An 18,827-nucleotide genomic window follows, 5' to 3' on the forward strand; every position below is an offset into this window, starting at 1 on the left:
CTTTATGCGGTCAGGCGACGGGGCGGATGCGTAATGCGAGGGAAGGGGTCGGTTCGGAACGGACGCGACTTCCGCTTCCGGTTACACACACACACAAACACACACACAGCTGGAAAGTGCCCTGCGGTCGGCTGTCACTGCGATGATTGCGCTGCACACATACACACACACACACACACACACACACCCAGTCGGCTTTGGAAAGCAAATAAACGCTCTATGCGAACGGAGGCAGTGGGCCGTCTCGATGCGCTTTATTTAACAATATTAAACAGCCAATCTGCCGCTGGCAATTTCCGTATTCGTATTGCCTTTGTGTGGCCTGTCACATGGGCCGAGTAATATTCAAACACATTTTGAATGCCCACCGAAAGGCACACAATCAAAATTCCAAAAGAGTCAAGTTCTAAAAGCAGTTTTGCAATCTGCGATGGACGGAGGCGGCGACAATCAGCTGTCGCTGAGATCCTTTCGCAGTCGCAGTCAGCCGCCCGCAGCCCGCCTCTACAATGCTGGAGCCCCCAGAGAATCCCACGCAGGTCCTGATCCCGCTCAAGGGGAGGCGGTGGCCTTGCAAAGGGCGTTCCAAGCCATGATCGCAGCGGAGCTGTCGGAGGACTCGGGCTTCGAGTCGGATAGTGAGAGCGGATAGCCGGATGTGTAAATGGTTCGCTCCCTTAAACCTTGGTCTTTATTAAGCTGAAACCTCAGAAAGTAAATTCATACTGCGCCAAAAGGCGCATTTCAGTGTCAACCATCATATTTAACATCAAAAATATAAATGATTTCATAATTCTAAAATGAAGTTAATTTTTCTTGAAGTCTGTCATTAAATTACACACAATCCCAAAAGCAACATTTATAGACAATAAAATTTCGTTCCATGATAATTAAGTTTATATTTTAAGCCCTACACTAGTTTACCGCCCTGAGCAGCCGAGTTCTGAAGCTTTAGATATTTTCCTTTTGATGGACAGTAAAGTAAATATTAACTAATAGGCAAACTTACCTTTCCCCAATAGGCCGAATTAAAGTGGACACAGACGCAATATTTCGAAATGCCTTAGTTGGACTTCGGTTTATTCATGTCGATCTGATTTCCATTTGATTTCAAACACAAATTCCATTTAAACACAGAGATGCTCGTGCATCTGAGTGCGAGCTTGCAGATTAGTGAGAGTTGTAGTTACATTTATTTTACACATACTATAAATACGCATATTTGTATACATTTTTAATACGCTCGTCCAAGAAGAATTTGTTCTATTTTCTCTTTGAATTTATAATATGCTTTTCTGTTTGCGCTTCTCTTGTGGAACATCAATAATAAATATTTATGTTTGTTTGCTTGTGTGTACGCTCGGTTTATATGTATGTGTGTACGTATATTTTGCATTTTGATTTCATAGTTTCATATGACATTATAGTTTTGTTCGAACTCGCTTACAAAAAACTCGCTCGAAGTTATTTTGATTTGCCTTATAATCGAAATTGTTTTCTACTTTTCAAGTATGCTTCACTTAATTTAACCCCTTCCGAATAAATCAATGTTTATCACGCCTAAACTTGCTTTGAAATAAATGCTGTCTTTGCCACCAGAAACCAAAACAAATACATTTTCGGAAGTCGCTGTAAATTTTGAATTCACTGAATCTATATGAGAGTTTCTAAGTATATATTAAATACAAATAGGGGTTATGTCTTAAAATTGTTATAACTACTCGATATGGTGTCTTTCTTTGCCAAGTTCAGCTTTGTTAAAACAACTCCATACACGCTACTTCATTTTTCGATTCGCAGATTACGTATAGTTAAATTTCTAAAAGAAGCGCGAAACAATAACGTCCATGCATGCAAATGAGAAGTACCTTGTTTGCTTTTTAATATCAAAATTAAAATATTACACACGTTTGTTCATTATTTGTCATTGTTCAGTTTTTTTCGTTATAGATTTAGTTGCCTATATTTGTATAAGTTTTTCCATTTGCTTTTCTCCTTTTGTTAAATGTGTGGAGAACTCTGCGCGCTTTTGTCTCAGTCGGGAAATAATCTTTAAACTGATCCAACTGAACTCGATACACACATAGGTATAGATAGAGGTATAGATATAGATAGATATATGTATATGTTGATATATATATATATTTTGTTTGTTGTGGTACATCTATAAATTCATTACGATTTCTACTGCTGTATACATTTAATGGTTTCTTGTTGGCTTCGATCAACTACGTTATGGAGAGGGATGACTTCGGATTCATATAAAATGCATAAACATTCAGCTTACAATCTAAACTGTGCCTGAACTACAACATCCGTCCTTCTTCTCTCTTCTCTGGTCAGTATAGATCAATATATATATATATATATATATGTAGTTTTATACGAATATAATATATGCTGGTTGATAGGTTTTGCTTTTAGAGAGTGCTGGGGGCACTCGTGATAGGGAGGGCTTTACACTGAAATCCATACAATTTATATTGAGTTTGTTGAGACCTTGACATGCAATATGAGAGTGAGTTCTGCTCTGGGCTCTGAGTGTGAGTTCTATTCGATTGCTATGGCTTGCTGCAGTTGTGGCTTCGGTTTCAAAATTTAAATCACGATTCGATCCATTCAAAGCTCCCACACCTCCCGCCCAAATGCGCTTCAGGGGCGTGGCACCTGGCACCTGGCACCAACCATCTGCCACCACCACCACCCCCCATCCGCGCCAACTTACAGCACAAACCCGTAACCTCAGTAACCAGTCGCGTCGAACAGATCCGGCAGAACCAGCGGCGGGCAATTGTGCGGACTGCAGGTGACGCTCGGCATCTCGTCGGGTGTCACGGCGTCCGTGCAGATGCACTGCAGACAGTTGCCCGTATCCTGTGGCAGAACGTCGCCAATTTTATACAGTTTGCCTGCAACAACACGGACGGAACCAAGTACGATTTGCAGTTTAAATGGGATTAGGATGTGAGCAATTGTGACGAGCAGTAATAAAATACAGGGGACGAGGCAGGGTTGATTTCGTTACACAGAGAAACAAATTTGGATCTTTCAGCTTGGGAGAAACTCGTTATTATAAGGCATTGATTAAATACACACATAGAAAACTGTTTGAGGTACAAAAAGCGAGTAAAAACTTTAAATTAGGTAAACGAAATATTTTAAAGAGAACAAAAATAGTATGAAACTTTCTTTTCTGAGCCAGACTCTATTTATCACAACTCAATAAACGAAAAGCCAATCAAAATCAAAGGGCTCAGTGTGATTTGTATAATAAATAATTGCCTAAAGTTTTGCATTGTTGTTATTAGTTTGTGAAAAGCGATTATTATTATTTAAATATATATTTTAATATGACATTGAAGGAAGCAATTTGAACAATTAGCGGTTTGACCCGGAATGCCTGAGGCCATTTGTTTCTCTGTGTGGCCATAATCCCTGAGGACCTTCGCTGGGTCGATGGCTTGCTTGCTTACCCAAAACATTGCACATACGCCCTGGTGCCGGTGGCGTTGTTGTTATAATCGTTGTCAGCGTGTACGGCGGAACAACAGGGCTCTGCTGAGGCTGATCCTGATTGCTGCTGCTGATGCTTCTCATGCTGCCGTCTGCCTGTGGGTCCATTGTTGTCCCTGCTGTTCCATCGTTGCTGCTGTTGATGTTGCTGTTGCTGTTGCTGTTTCTGTTGCTGTTGCCATTGTCGTTAACGCCTGACGTTCTGTTGCCATTTGCAATTAAATCCGTTTGGCGACGGGGATGCACATCAACTGCAGTTAGTGTAATGTCAATATTGACAACGCTCCCATTGAATTCACTGCTGTAATCGTTGTACGAGCTGCGAAAGAAGACGGCATCGTTGCCATTGTCTTTGCTGCTGCTGCTGCTGCTGCTGCTGCTGCTGCTGCTGCTGCTGCTGCTGCTGCTACTCCTGTCACTCTTGTTGGCCGTCGTGCCAACATCATCGATTATTGTCGATGCCGGCGTTTCCTGCTCCAAGTTATCGTCGAGCGAGTTTGTGTTGTCAGCATTCAGCTCGGTGGATGTCAGCCAGCGGTGAAAGGCGTCGTCAGGCTCCGCGTTGTCAGGTCCACTGCGATCATGTTGCAGCTGTCCGTGGCTGAGGCGAAAATAAAACAGAGACTGTTAATTCGACTTGACTGCATAGTAAATAATAAACCAGCTCGAGCATGAAAAACCCCATTACGGGAAGCATTTCAGGCTCACTGGACACACCAAAAGCGTAGAGTTCAAGCTGCTCGCTGAGGCAGCCAATGAAGTGGCAGTGCCCCAAAGCCTAATTGGGTAAGCTTTGCAAAGGCTCTTGAGGTCGCACGCGAAATGCACAAAAAGCAAGGGAAGGCTTTGGATACCGAATTTGTAAATACTCTGAGAGTAGCGGACCAATTGCTGACTGTCAGTCACTAACAGAAAGTAGGATACATGTCCCAAATATTTCTTTGACAGCTAATTTAAGCCTTGGGACTTCAGGGTACAAAGGCCAAAATACATATATTTAAGAGACGTAAAAAAAAATCATTTAAAATACATCAGCTCCCTGTTGCACTATAAAGCTTACTATTTATTAAAATAAGAGTCAACAGGAATAAAGTGTTGTAGCTTTAAGGTACCTTTGCTTTAATGTTTATCTTTATAATGTATTACTGTTGTTATAGCAGTAACTATCACATAAGTAACTTTCACATAAGTGACTCTACACTGTAGATATAAGCAAACAAATGTTTTGTTTTAATTTTAAATCTTTATAGCTAGATGAAGCTAGTTTTCATAGTGCTTTTTGTGGCGTATATGTTTTATGCAGTACTTCGCAAACTTACGGCAAGAGTATACAAACCCAAAGGCAAGGACCCTTCTCAAGCCACCCAACTCACATTTGTGGCTCCAACTGTTAGCCCGGACTTCTCCAGACCAGAAAGCGTGCTTGTCACCATTCCATTTGTTCCTGTCGCTGTCCTCGTTGTCGTTGTCGTCGTCGTCGTCGGAATCGTTGTCTTTGTCGTTGTCCTTGCCGTCGTTGCAGACGTGGATGCCACTGTGGCAACTGCCCGGACTGTCGTTGTCATCATCGCCTTGGCCATGCTGCTGCTGCTGCTACTGCTGGCTGGCCATTGTGAGGCAGAGGCAGAGGCAGGGGCAGAGGCAGAGGCAGCTGCCCTGGGCTGCTTTGTCGGAGGCTCTGGCAAAATATCGCTGTCGGTTTCCGCCTCATCAGAGTTTTTATCAACGGCCAAGTCAGCGGAGAGTTCAACGGCTGTATCTGGCAAAGCAACAGCCCCAACTCCAGCTCCAGCTCCAGCTCCAGTTCTAGCCCTCGATGCGGACTCAGAGGCCTTCTGTCGCGCCAACGCCTCTTGTTGCTGTTGCAGCAGACGCTGTTTTTCGTGCAGCAAGTGCTGCTGGTGGTGCTGGTGCTGGTGGTGCTCGTGCTCCTCGGTCTTGTAGTCATAGTACAGCAGGGCTGGCAAGTTTTCGGGGAAGTTCAGGATTTTGCTGGACGAATGCGGTGGCTGGTGCGGATGGTGGCCATGTTGCGGGGGCGGACTCGAAGCTGGCTGCTGATAATGCGTTGCCTTTGCCGCCTGATTAACAGCCAAAGCTTCCACATTCTGCTTCTGTTGCTGCTGCTGCTGCTGCGGCAACTTGTGCTGCTGTTGCTGCTCGTGTTTGTGTTGCTTGATTATATTGTAGTTGGCACCAACGTCGCTCTTGTGTTTTTGCTGGATCTGAAGCTGTTGCTTTATGGCGGACTTTTTATAATCCGGCTGCTGCTGCTGCTGCCTCTGGCTGTGGTAAACTTCGTAGTCATTAAAATTCTTTTGATTCTTGTGATGCTTATGCCGCTTGCCAACTTTCCTAGCCGCTTTATGCACTTTTGTTGACTTTCCCGTTGTGCTCTCGTAGCGATATGGATCTGAATAGTCACCATCGCCGTCGTTGTCCTGCCGTTGCCGTCGCCGTCGCCTTCGCCTGCGCCAACACCAAGTCCAAGTCCAACGTTGTGGCTGCCTCCCGTCGCCCTGTTGACATTGGTCTTATCTGCGGGGAAAAGGCAAAAGTTTCTCGTTATATTATGCATGCCGGCCAAAGCCGACGGAGAACTAACCGCACTTCTCCCACCAGCAGAAGATCTCGCCGTCCATGCAGAGACACACCTCGCAGGCATCCTGGCGGGGCACCTGTAACCGAGCGGAAAGTAGAAGGGATATATCATATAGCACACAATTTAAATGTTCCTCTTCCGAGTTCCGGGCTCGGTCAGCAGACGGTTGGCAGGTGCTTTGCGGCTTATGTGCATACACATGCGGATATGTACATTTACCCACAGCCAAATAATCAATCACAATGCCAGCCGATTTGAGGGCTTTGTGATATAATGAATGACTGAGCAGGAGCTACATCTTGGCCCAAGAAACAGGAAGTCTGCTCTGACAGGCTGTAGGTTGCTGTTCATATCGTACCATGTGCCGTAACGAGCTACAATTTCAAATTATGCAATCCCTTTGTTCAATTACCACGAATGCTCATCAGTTGAAGGTGGATGTTCAAATGGTTATGCTAAACTGTATTCCGCTGTATTCTTACTGCTACAAAAATCGATGTTCTGTGGCCATAAATGAACATACATATGAGATAATCCGAAACTCAGATAAATATTCAAGATATTTCGAAAACTGTTGACTGCTCGAAACTATGTATGTATAAAGGCTATGTGTCCGCCTACATGGATTTAAGTCATTGTTAGGGTAATATTTTCCTATAGGAACTCTGTTAAACCCATGCTTAGGTCATTAATCCTAGATTAAAAGAAAACTTTCCTCAATTCAAGGAATTTGGGTTTGTAGTATGTTTTTTCTTTGTTACGCTGGCTTGATGACCTTTAAAAATTTATCTTGATAAGACCAAAGCCGAGCATGTGGGACACAAATTGCGTATGATGTAAATCAAATTAGGTAGTAAAACGTTTTTATTCTTCACCAGCAATCAAGTCGGAAAAATTTATGTTTTCAAAATTGGTTGAACAAAATTGCCAACACGATTTTAATGTGGCACAGTGTGCTTGACTGAACGGAAACCCGATTTTTAATATCGCCCCTGGCGCCTTCCTACCTTCTGTCCGTGCGTGTACTTGTGGCCGTTGGTGGAGCACGCGGCTGCTCTGCTGTGCGGCTCCAGGTCCTCCTGGGCCGCGGAAGCGGCTTCCGAGTCGGATCCCGCTCCAGTCCCTTGAGCTCTCGCCGAGTCGGCGTCCAAGGCGTTGTCCTGGGCCCCGCTCACTTTCTGGCGCTGCAACTCCGCGTCGCTGAGCATCTGCTGGGAGAGCAGACGGGCATCGTACTTGGCCTGGGACTGCGCCGTGTCCAGGTCGTAGTTGAAGTCCTCGTGCTCATCTACATACTCGAAGGGCAAGGCTGCGGAAAGGCAAGAACAAATGCAAAGTAAGCCCCCGAAGATTTGACTTTTCACATACGAACAAAGTCAGAAAAAAGCTGACTGATCAAGGTTGCCCCTTTACTATAGGCATCAAAGGACGCACATTAAAAAAAAACAAGAAAGGAAGCTAGCTTCGGCAAGCCGAAGTTCATATACCCTTGCAGCTATTGCAAGAATTAAATATTTTTTAAAAACATAAAAATTATGATTTAATTTCGTAAATGTTTAAAAACATTGAAGCTATGATGATTTGCAGCACTATTTTTAGATAGTTATTTTTTATATTTTATTGTTTCTATGGGAGCTATATGATATAGTCGTCCGATAACTATTACTATATGTCGAAGAGCTAAAAAAAAATTAAAAAACAGCAAATTTATAATTTTTTTTGTATTTTTTCCGATTGTTCCTATGGGAGCTATATGATATAGTCGTCCGATTTTAATGAAATTTAAACCGTAATTCTGAAATATTTAACCGTTACTATATCTAGAAGAACTAAAAAAAAATTAAAAAACACCAAAGTTATAATTTTTTTTTATTTATTTTTATGATTGTTCCTATGGGAGCTATATGCTATAGTCGTCCGATTTTGATGAAATTTAATCCGTAATTCCGAAATATTTAACTATTACTATGTGTCGAAGAACTAAAATAAAAAATTAAAAAACAGAAAAGATATAATTTTTTTTCATTATTTTTTCCGATTGTTCCGATCCGGCTCGTTACGACTTATATTCTACCTGCAATAGAAAGACAACTTTTGGAAAAGTTTCATGCAGATAGCTTTAAAACTGAGAGACTAGTTTGCGTAGAAACGGACGGACAGACGGACGGACAGGCGGACGGACAGACGGACGGACAGACGGACATGGCTAGATCGACTCTCCTAGTGATGCTGATCAAGAATATATATACTTTATAGGGTCGGAGATGTCTCCTTCACTGCGTTGCAAACTTCTGACTGAAACTATAATACCCTCTGCAAGGGTATCAAATTATCAAGAACCTTTTTTCTTGATTTACAATACAAACAATCCGTACGCCTGTTTTTGCTCTCAAATTTTAAACGTTCGTTGACAAAAATCAAACAAAATTGTAACACATACTTTTCACCCGTTGTTCACAAAAATCGAACGCTGTTCATAAAACCCAACCCTTTCGTTCATAAATGTTTAGGTAAGCGTCTTCGAACATCAAACATTGGGTAGCGCCTATAAGGTTCCGGGTTCAATATATTTTGTTGCTCATGTTCTTTTGTATACATAAATCGAAGTGAAAAACTCGAGGACTGTGGTTATTAATCTTTATATTTTGTTTGGTAATTTTATCTTAATTCTCTTTTAAATTTACTTCAAAAGTTTAGTTATTTTCATTTGGTTGCAAACATCAGTAAAAAGCTGAATGTGATGCCAGTGCGACGCAACCTGCTAATGTGTCTACGAATGCAAAAATTCTTGGTTCGAATCAAGGTTGGGTCGACATGATGCAAAAAAATAAGTTTGTCGTATTTCCTTTCATTCAAATTTTAGAGAGTCAAATGAAATTAAAGACATTAAAAATCTCACCTAGATACTTGACAAATGGTATACCTTTTACCTTACATAGGTACTTATTTTCTCACCTTGTACCTCTCATACCATATCCAAAAAACTAGTACTTTTCCCAAAACTGAATAAAACTAGCTAGTTTTGTCTGAACGTCACTTCAAACTTCTCATCAAACTCTGGCAATATCAGCTGAACGTCAAAACTTCCTTTTTTGCTCTTGCAAGTAATAGTTGTCAGCTTTTGGTTTTGGAAACATAGATTCGATTCTTGAATTTATTTACGGGTCAAAAAAGGTCAAAACCAATACAAAAATCAAAAACGGAATTACACACCTAATCTTATGCTGCCAAATTTAAGCAAATTGCTAACATTTCCGAAATAGCAATTAATAATCTTTCTTGTTGCATTAACCATTAGTCTGCAGCAGAAATCTCGATCGTTTTTAAACAGACACTTTACTTTCACGCACTAAGGAAGCTTTAACGACAAAACTCCATTTATGTTTCAAGAGCAGAAGTTGAAAACTCCAGAATGCAAAGCTTTTGATTAAGAGAATATTTTACAATGTTGAAAGCACTTGATTTCATGTACCCATTTTCACTACGAAATAAAACAAACATCAACCTTCCCCAATATAATTATTTTCGTAAAGAGTCAGAAAAAACACCAAGTTACATTTGATTCAAATCATTTGAATTAGAAATTAAAATACATGAAAAGGTTTTTGATTAGCTTATAAAGGGAAAATTAATTTAGATCTCTTATATATAAGCTTACAGCAAATTCAAATCAATTTTACTTTTTTTATGGTACGAGATAAAGAGTATGTGAAAACTAATTTGACCTGTCCGGTTCAACAAAATATCAAATTTTCTTAAGTGCGCTAAAACAATTTACAATTTTGTAAAAGTCAAGAAGAAAGTTTAAACAAATTTTGCATCTCACGCCACTTTAACATTAAATTTTAATTTCTAGTAGTAAGGTAAGAGTTTACCAACTCAACATATAAAAGCACCAAATTATATATATAGCTATACAACTATACGTTAAGTCCACTCAAATACAAAAAAAAATTGGATACAGTTCTTTTGCAGAGGGTATTATAATTTTGGTCAGAAGCTTGCAAAGCAGTAAAGGAGTCATTTCCAACCTTAGGTAAGCATCAATAGGAGAGTCGATCTAGCCTTGTCCTTCTGTCCGTCCGTCTGTCCGTTTCTACGCAAACTTGTTTTGCAGTTTTAAAGCTATCTTCATGAAGCCCTCCTAAAAGATGTCTTTCTATTGCAGGTAGCATATACCTCGGAAGGAGCCGGATCGGACGCCTTTGTCATATATCGTAGCTCCCATAGGAACAACCGGGAAAAAATGAAAAATATTGTAACTTTGCTGTTTTTCATTTTGTTTTGCTCGTATTTAGTAATAGTTTATTATTTTAAAAATACGGTTTAAATTTGATAAAAATCAGTCGACTACATCGAATAGAGTGAAAATAAATTGTATGCTTGTCGTAGTTTGTTTCTTTTCTTGCTTTAAGTTTTTAAAGATATAGTTACAAATTTCAGAATCTCGGTTTTAATTTTATTCAAATCGGGCGTCTATATCATATAGCTCCAATAGGAACAATCATAAGACAAGAAAGGAAGCAAACTTCAGCAAGCCGAAGTTTTATACCCATGCAGCTATAGCCAAAACTAAATATTCATTAAAAAACTTTAAAACGATTACGATTTTTAGCTTATTTATTCAATGGCTCCACACCCAAAAATAAGTTTGTATTCCCTTTGCCTTTCAGTTTATCGTATTTCCTTTCATTCGAATTTCAGAGAGTCAAATAAAATGCTTTTCCCCATCGCGATCCAAGGATATTGCACATCGCAAAATAGGATGTCCAGAGTGCAGTCCTCCAAATCAGCAAGGAGGCTGAGGACCTTCTAAACCTACCTGGAAAGATGGTGTGGGGCATAGGTGGCGTTTAAGCACCTGGATCTTGATAGTGTGATGGAGGATACCCAGGACTTGAAGCTGGTCGACTCGAATAAGGAGGAGGAGGGTGACCTGACAGTGATAATCAACCCGTTGTGCGGAGGTGAGCCAGGTACCCAAGACGCTAAGGGTGCTGCTGCTCAATCTCCATAAGAGCAAGATCGCGTCGACGGAGCTCCTCATTGCCTTGGAGCAGGGATCTGTCAACATTGCTTTAATCCAGGAGCCATAGATCGCCATGGATCGCCATGGATCGCCATGGATCGCCATGGGCAATTTCGTCCTCAAATTACAACTATTTTACTCACCACTGGTAAGCAGGAACAGGACCTATCAACTAACCTAGATCGGCCCTACCTCAAATGTACTAGGTTCAACCCTCGTAGCGGGGCAAAATACTTTGGTATCCGGATGGAGAATCAGGCCAGAAGTATATTCTGTACGACTTTGACCTTAAACCCTCTCCAAGGCTAGCAATCTACAGGAACCCCTGGAATACAAACTGGGATATGTTCAATAGGTTAGTAAAGTCAAGACTGGCGACGCACCCGGGCACAATAACAACTGCGGAACACATAGAAACGTTCCTAGTTACTCTATCCAAGGAATTACTAGATGCATAACACACAACCAGCCCAATATCGAGGCAGAAGACGAGACCATCAACGAGGAGTACGAGATCCTGCTCAAGGAGTACCAGAAAGGAGTACGAAGGAGCACAAAGAAACTCATGGAGAAACTTATGCTTTAGCATCGAGAAAGTCCCAGAAACTGCTAGACTGCGGAAGCTGCTATCGAAGCAACTTACGGTTGAGATCACCCCATGGCTTTGCACAATCTACTCAGCATGCCTGCGCACGAATTGCATTCCTTTCCCAAGGACTACAGACCGCTAAGCCTCACCTCGTTTATACTGAAAACACTAGAAACACTGTTCGACCTACACATAAGGAACGAAGTGGGGAGACTCATGCCAACCAACCAGCACGCATACACCAAAAGGAAATCGCTGGTACCATAGAGAAGGCACTATACAACAAGGAATACGCCCTGGGAGTGTTTGTAGACATATTCGGCTCGTTCAATAACGTTAGCACAGACGCCATAATCGACCGCTTAGAAGCGACCAACACGCACCCCGCCATAAACCTGGGGATAAGAAGCCTTCTAACTTGCAGACGGGTGCAACCAGAATGGGGCACACAGAGGAACACTACAAGAAGGTGTCCTCTCACCCCTTACCAAGAGATTCGAGAGGAGAGCCCCGAAAACCACATCCTATGCAGACGACATAGGAAACATTTTGACGGAAGTTTGCCCAACAACCTCAACTCCGTAATGGAATCAACTCTCAGGGAGCAATGTGAGTGGGCAGGAAAAGAAGGACTCAGTAAGACCCACAAGGTGCCGAAATGGATCCCCTTGTTTGCAAAAGGCTAAATGTCTCTGAAAGGACACGGGCAGAGTTCAATAGGCCGGGACTTGGTCAATATAACCGACTACTTGATACCCCAAACTCGCCCAGAAGTCGGAACAACCGCTTTTTTGAGCCCTTAGGACTGGAAAGGAATCCAGGAACAATTTATACACCAACGGCTCCAAGATGGAAGGAGGACAATGTGCCGGCTTATACTGCACATACTCAAAGATCTTATAAGCTACCGACCCAATGCATCATATTCCAGGCAAAAGTTTTTGCCATCGGGAAAGCAGCGTAGGTCGCACATAACATAGAAAGGCCACATGCCGTGGTCAACTTATTTGTAGACAGCTCCGTGCAGTCGTCCATGATCTGTTCCAAAAATTTACTGGATAGCAGGGAAGCACTAGATACCCTCAAAACTACTAGTTCTCATAGGTAACTGTCACAGTCAAACTAGGCATCACCAACAATGGCAGTTGCAGGGAATGCGATGTCGCTGGGACGTGCGAGTCCTTGGAACATCTTACCTCTAACTGCCCAGTTCTCTTGAGGGCAAGCAGATCGCATCGCTAGAAAAAGCCTCCAGAAGGACGACGGGAGAATTACTTGCCTTCGCCAAAAGCACCTCGATCTACAACGACTTCGAAACACCCCGTAACATTCGCCAAGTTCATACTTAGCCATCCGAAGAGCTTCGGGCCATATTGGCCTATGCTAGGGCTGTCCGAGCTAACCTAAGCTAACCGGGAAAGAAATTATTGACAAAAGAAAAACAGGGGAAGAAAAAGAAACTATTTCAAAGCCAAAATGTTCTTAAATTGATCCGTTCGTTCGGATTGGAACCCAAATATTATTATTGATTAAGTGTAATAAAACGGGCTTTAACCCCTTTCGGGCTTGATTTTTTACCGTTTTGACCGGATTTTTTTCAGGGTGATTGGCAGCTATATGAAATTGTTTCCGATTTTAATAAAATTAATTAATTAAATTATTTCTTTAAACCATTAAAATGTTTAAATAAATTTTAAAAAAAAGTTACATATTTGTTCAATAATTTTTTTTAATATTCCGATTGTTTCCATGGAAGCTATATGCTATAATCAAAGGATTTTAATGAAATGTTAATCGTAATTCAAAAATAACAATCCAATACTAATCTGGAAATCAAAAAACAAATTGAATTGATTGTTCTTATGCGAGATATGCTATAAGTCGCCTCGTTCCGACTTATATATTACCTGCAACAGAAAGACAACTTTTGGGAAAGTTTTATGCATATAGCGTAAAAACTGAGGTACTAGTTTGCGTAGAAACGGACGGACGGATGGACGGACATGGCTAGTTCGACTGTCCTAGTGATGCTGATCGAGAATATATATATGTACTTTAAAATGTCGGAAATGTTTCCTTGACTGCTTTGCAAACTTCTGACTGAAATTGTAATACCCTCTGCAAGCGTATAAAAAGAAAAATGAAAACTAAATTATAAATTTGCTGTATTTTACTTGATTTGATAATACTTATATATATAGTGATGATCTATTTTTAAATTTGATTAAAATCGGACATCGATGTCATGTGACTACCATGATCAAAAAATTAAGCGGAAAATCATCATACTGTTGTTAAACATATTGACTTAAAAATCAAAAATAGTGTTGTTTTAGAGAATTTTTAATTTTTAGCATAGCTGCAAGCTAGGGCTTGCCGAGGTTAACATCCTTTCTGGTTTTTTTTATAAATTAAAAATTGTTTTTGGTGTGTTTTTATACGTTTAATAGTATTTTGAAAGTATTATTTGAGGTTGATTAAAATTGGTTAAGTATGTCCTAATGCTGTTAAATATCTGTCATACTGACTATATGGGCCCAAGCTGATTATAGTAAATGCTAGGGTCATAAAACCTTTCGGATTTGACTATATCTTACAGCTGGTATAAGAGCAAAAGGGTAAAGTTAGGTTATTATTGAGGAATTATGCGCCTATCTCACTTCTTTGCCTAACACAATGGTTTTAAATCATTTTAGATCCATCTCTTGACTGCAAGAGTATTTAAGATTCGGATTGTCTAGAAAAACAATACTCCTAGATTTTATAAAAAATTCCTAAATAAGGCGCTAAAAATTAGCCTCTCACGTATTAAAAGAAAATTTACCTAATAACCGAAGGCTTTAGATTAAAGATTTTTTCATAAAATAACAAATATTTGTTTATGAGTAAGCTCAACTTTCTTTTGTTTTTCAATATTTTTGGGAACACATGATTCTAATTTCAACGGTAGATCTTGAAAGCAATAATAGCGAGCTTAGAGCACCCAAGTGTCTATCAACAGAAGCCCGACTTAAATCTGTGAAGGCTTAACTTTTATATTTGCTCTTTCTTTTAATGTTGGTCTTTTATTATGGGAATAAAATTATAACAACCAATCTTTTCAAAATTGTTTGAAAATATCGTTAAAAATTATATTTAATTTTACGTTAAGGTATTTTTTATTTTATTGCTACATTTATTCTCTTATACATTTGAATAACACTTGCACATATATACAATACAACTGCATTATAGAAAATCCAAATATGGTTTTAACTTTTATTAAAAACAGATGTCAATGCTCAAAATCTCACAGAAACAATCAGGCAAAACATGTGCATCGACTTTAGATTTGTTATATTTTCATAAAACATAATAGGGACCTATGTATGTATTATTATGTACTATAGAAGATACTGGAGACGTGCGTTCATCAAATTATAAATGCACACACATCAAAGTTCTCCAGGTTAAGTTATTCACTTAAACGTTTATTTATGTTTCCTACCGGACCAAATAAACCGACCTTTAGCAACACTTCCAAGCTATTTTCCTATGGTGTACACAGTTCATAAATTTATATATCCAAGGACTTTAAGGCAAGGTCCACTTTACTGAAAGCATACTGTGTACAGAACCTGATCGGCAAGCTGTTGCCACCTTACATATGAAATTTCAGCAAAATTTCCAGACGCCATAAATGGTCGCGTTGCTGGCATTTTATTATGCATATTTGATAAATTATCATAAAAATAAGAAGTGAAATAAATCACAGGCCACATAAAAGCAAGCACACTCGCATTCTGTGTGCATATGGATGTTATTTTATGGCAAACAGTTGTCATTAAATCAAAAGGCTGCACTCATTGTGACATAAAAGCGGCGACCGGCTAAAAGCGACTGGCAAATGGAAAATGTGAAATGTAAAATGCGAAAGCGTAAAACGCTCATAAAAATTCACAGTGAAACGCTTGCCGTAATTTATGTAATACAGATTTAATAAGGCTGTAAAATGAATTCTCCCTTTTTATTCCGTCTGCCGCTCCATAATTCAGGCAAAGCAATCAGCGGCATGGAGCTGCTTAAGCCGAAGATGGAGTGACTCCAGACTCACCCTTGGTCCGGCAGAGTAATCCCAGGATGGTGGCCAGCAGAAGAGAGGACCTCAAGGAGTTGCCGTTTGTCATGCTGTCGCTCCTAATAATCCCAAGAAAAATATCACTTTCGGCGGATTTCACGGATGGCATTGCACTTTACTCGCTGCACATTACTTGCACATTTTTTCACTTGCTTTTGGCTCTTGATTTTGGCCCAAACACACAGAAGCACACACACACACTTCAGCAGCAGAATGGCAAGGACCCGGCAGGACAACCTTCGCCGCTGTTTGTTCGCCGTTTCAGGATGCTCCGATGTTTGTTTACGCTCCTTCTCCGGCTGTGTTTACGTTAGCACTTTGTACCTCAGTCGCAGCTGCTGTTTTTATCTCAGTCGAGTTGTTTGTTATTTTTAGAATGCACACTTGTACCTTTTCATCTCGGCACTCGAGAGTGAAATGCTGCATTTACAATGCTGATGCTGATGCTGTGCCTGCTAAATGTGGACCCTCTTAAGTGGGCAACGATTTTCGCAGCTACGCCAATTTATGGAGGCTGAATGTAAATGGAAACTCAACTACTGCCATTAGGCCTCGCTTATATTGAATTTATTTCGCCGAGTTCCTAATGGCACAACTGTGATTCACTTTCCCCGGCCCCCAGCTTCTCGTTGGCAACTCCTTGCTGCGAGGCTACGTGTCTGGTGGGGCGGGCAAAACCCAACAAGTGTTTCCCCCAGAACGTGCCTTATGTAATCAGTGAAAGGAAGCTGCGGCAGCTGCGATTGCCACGTTCTGTGGCGGCCAATTTCAAGTGAAATTGAATCCCATTAACTAATCATAAAGGCTCGCAGAAGGAATGGAATGAAAGGGAAAGGAATGGAATGGAGACCCCGATAGGTGCCCATTCCCTGGTCCAAGTGTTTACTCATTGGGCAGGGTAAATGCACCGTCAATCTATTTAATTTATGGCTCAAGCGAGGGCAAAGCTAAGCTAAGCTTAGCTAACCAAACAACAACACTCGATCAGGTGAAGGGGCGCCACCGGGAAATCAGAGTGAGGGGGCTGAAAAAACAAAGCAAAAGAAAATGGAAGTATCCGCAGGAGGCTGGAGCGGAAATTCATTGCCAGTCCCGGCCACGTTTGAAGTGTGAGAAATTAGCGACATGCCAGCGGCAATGGTAGTCCCGCACACACAGTCGCACCCACAGTCGCACACACGTGACTGTCACACACACTGATGGATGGAACAACAAAGCTGGCTGGCAGCCATAACTTCTAATAAAGGCCGTCCGAATGGCCGGGGAAATATTTAATTTACTTTTAATTTGCGACAATTTCCGTTTAACTTGATTGAATTCCAATTGCACTTGCTGCTCGTTTAATATGGAATGCCATAAATAATTCGCAGGCGCTTTAATGGCTTTTAGTTTGGTCGCCGCTGCTCACTTTCCATTGTTTGCGCTTAATTAATAGAAACGGCGAGAGCGTGAGATCGAGGGTCTCTAATTACATTTTATGTTAATTGAATGCACTTGGCGCCCGAAAAACTTTGGGTCCAGGCATCGGCTTCTGTCCGTCACACACGGCGGCTACGCGATAACTGAATCGGGCCAACTAAGTCCTCCAACACGACACTCTGCGACCAGCACTTCGACGCCACTGTTGCTGCGGATGCTGAGTCCTTTGTATTTATTGCAACAACTCAATCTCCGCTCCGCTCTCGCGCTAGCAGCTCTCTTCGCTTTTATGAATGAGCTGTGCGCAATAAACACAGCCCCGGCAGAGCAGAAGGAGAGAGAGCAACAGAGTCCTGTTAGCAGGCTGTTAGTCGCCGGATTCATGGAAATTGCATTAAAGTGAATCAGTAATGTGCCGTTATCCTGGCCTTTTCGGTGGAAATCGCATTTACCTCGCCGCCACTTTGATGGCTGCGCCTCTAGGCCTTGTTGGCCTGCATTTACAACCTGAAATTGCATTGCCTCCGCCCCCGGCATAATGCAAAACAATATCGGGTGCCGGAACGGAGGAGAGTATCCCCTCCGTTTTTCACTTATACCACTTCCACTTCACGGACAAAAGTTGTATAACTTATAACTTTGAAGATGAAAGTTTATTCTCCTTTAATTAAAGATAATAAAGATTAAACCACAATGCTGGAGTGGTATAAGGCTATTATTAAGCTGCTTAAGCTGCATACCTCACACATAGGCAAAGAATGTTTAGTCATTATTATAGTGATGAAGTCACTTTCGACCTTATACATAATATATTATCAGCATCATTAAGTAAGTCGTCAATCTACCCCTGTCGCTCCGTTTCTACGTTTTTTTCAAACTAGTCTTTTTCTCTAAAGCTAATACGTTAGGACAGGGCAACTATATCATATAGCTTATAAATTGAAAAAAAAAATCTTTTTATTGACTGTCAACAATAGTTTAAAACTGATTAGCGGAAAACATTTAAATTTTTTAATTATAATCGAAACTTAAAAGTCTACGAAGGCTAACAAAGCAAATTATTTTAAACAATACAAAGTATGCGAATTTTCTTAAATGTTTTATGGGAACATTTTGAGATCCTTTTAACGTTGTTTTACACTACCCGAGAGACAAAAGATGTTTGCCACTATCTTAAAAAAACCAAATTTTATTCGAATAGTCACCACAGCTGCTATATAATACCGCCATATTGATTATCATGAACGGAAGCATCGAAATCTCAAAACACTATAAATTATATACAATTTGTCTACACGCAACCATTATTTCACAATAAGTCGGTGATCATAAGGCCGGACAGATCCATGGACTGGGCGAATAAAGTAACTACTTACATAGTCTTAGGAGCTCTACAAGTCTTCCTCGTGGTATATTTTTGTGATATCTGTTTCAGAGCAGGGAATCCATGGGGCAGGACGTGTGGTATGGCAATGGCATCGCCACCACATGTCAAAGTTCAGTCCTAAGCACCGGGAATAAAGTGTAAATATGTAAATGACAAAAGCCCGGCGCACAG

At 40.9% G+C, this 18,827-nt stretch overlaps 1 protein-coding gene across 1 annotated transcript; it reads right to left on the minus strand.

Annotated features, from left to right (window-relative positions):
- Positions 1-1,051: 1,051 nt before the first annotated feature.
- Positions 1,052-17,461, minus strand: LOC128255802 (general transcriptional corepressor trfA). Its single transcript, XM_052985551.1, is given in 8 exon segments — positions 1,052-2,909; positions 3,474-4,104; positions 4,887-5,954; positions 5,957-6,051; positions 6,119-6,191; positions 7,123-7,424; positions 15,827-16,386; positions 17,131-17,461. Coding segments are annotated over 7 exon segments (2,469 nt in total). The 5' UTR covers positions 15,960-16,386; positions 17,131-17,461; the 3' UTR covers positions 1,052-2,742.
- Between the last annotated feature and the right edge of the window lie 1,366 nt (positions 17,462-18,827).

Source organism: Drosophila gunungcola (assembly GCF_025200985.1).
Source record: "Drosophila gunungcola strain Sukarami chromosome 2R unlocalized genomic scaffold, Dgunungcola_SK_2 000012F, whole genome shotgun sequence".
Lineage (NCBI taxonomy): Eukaryota > Metazoa > Arthropoda > Insecta > Diptera > Drosophilidae > Drosophila > Drosophila gunungcola.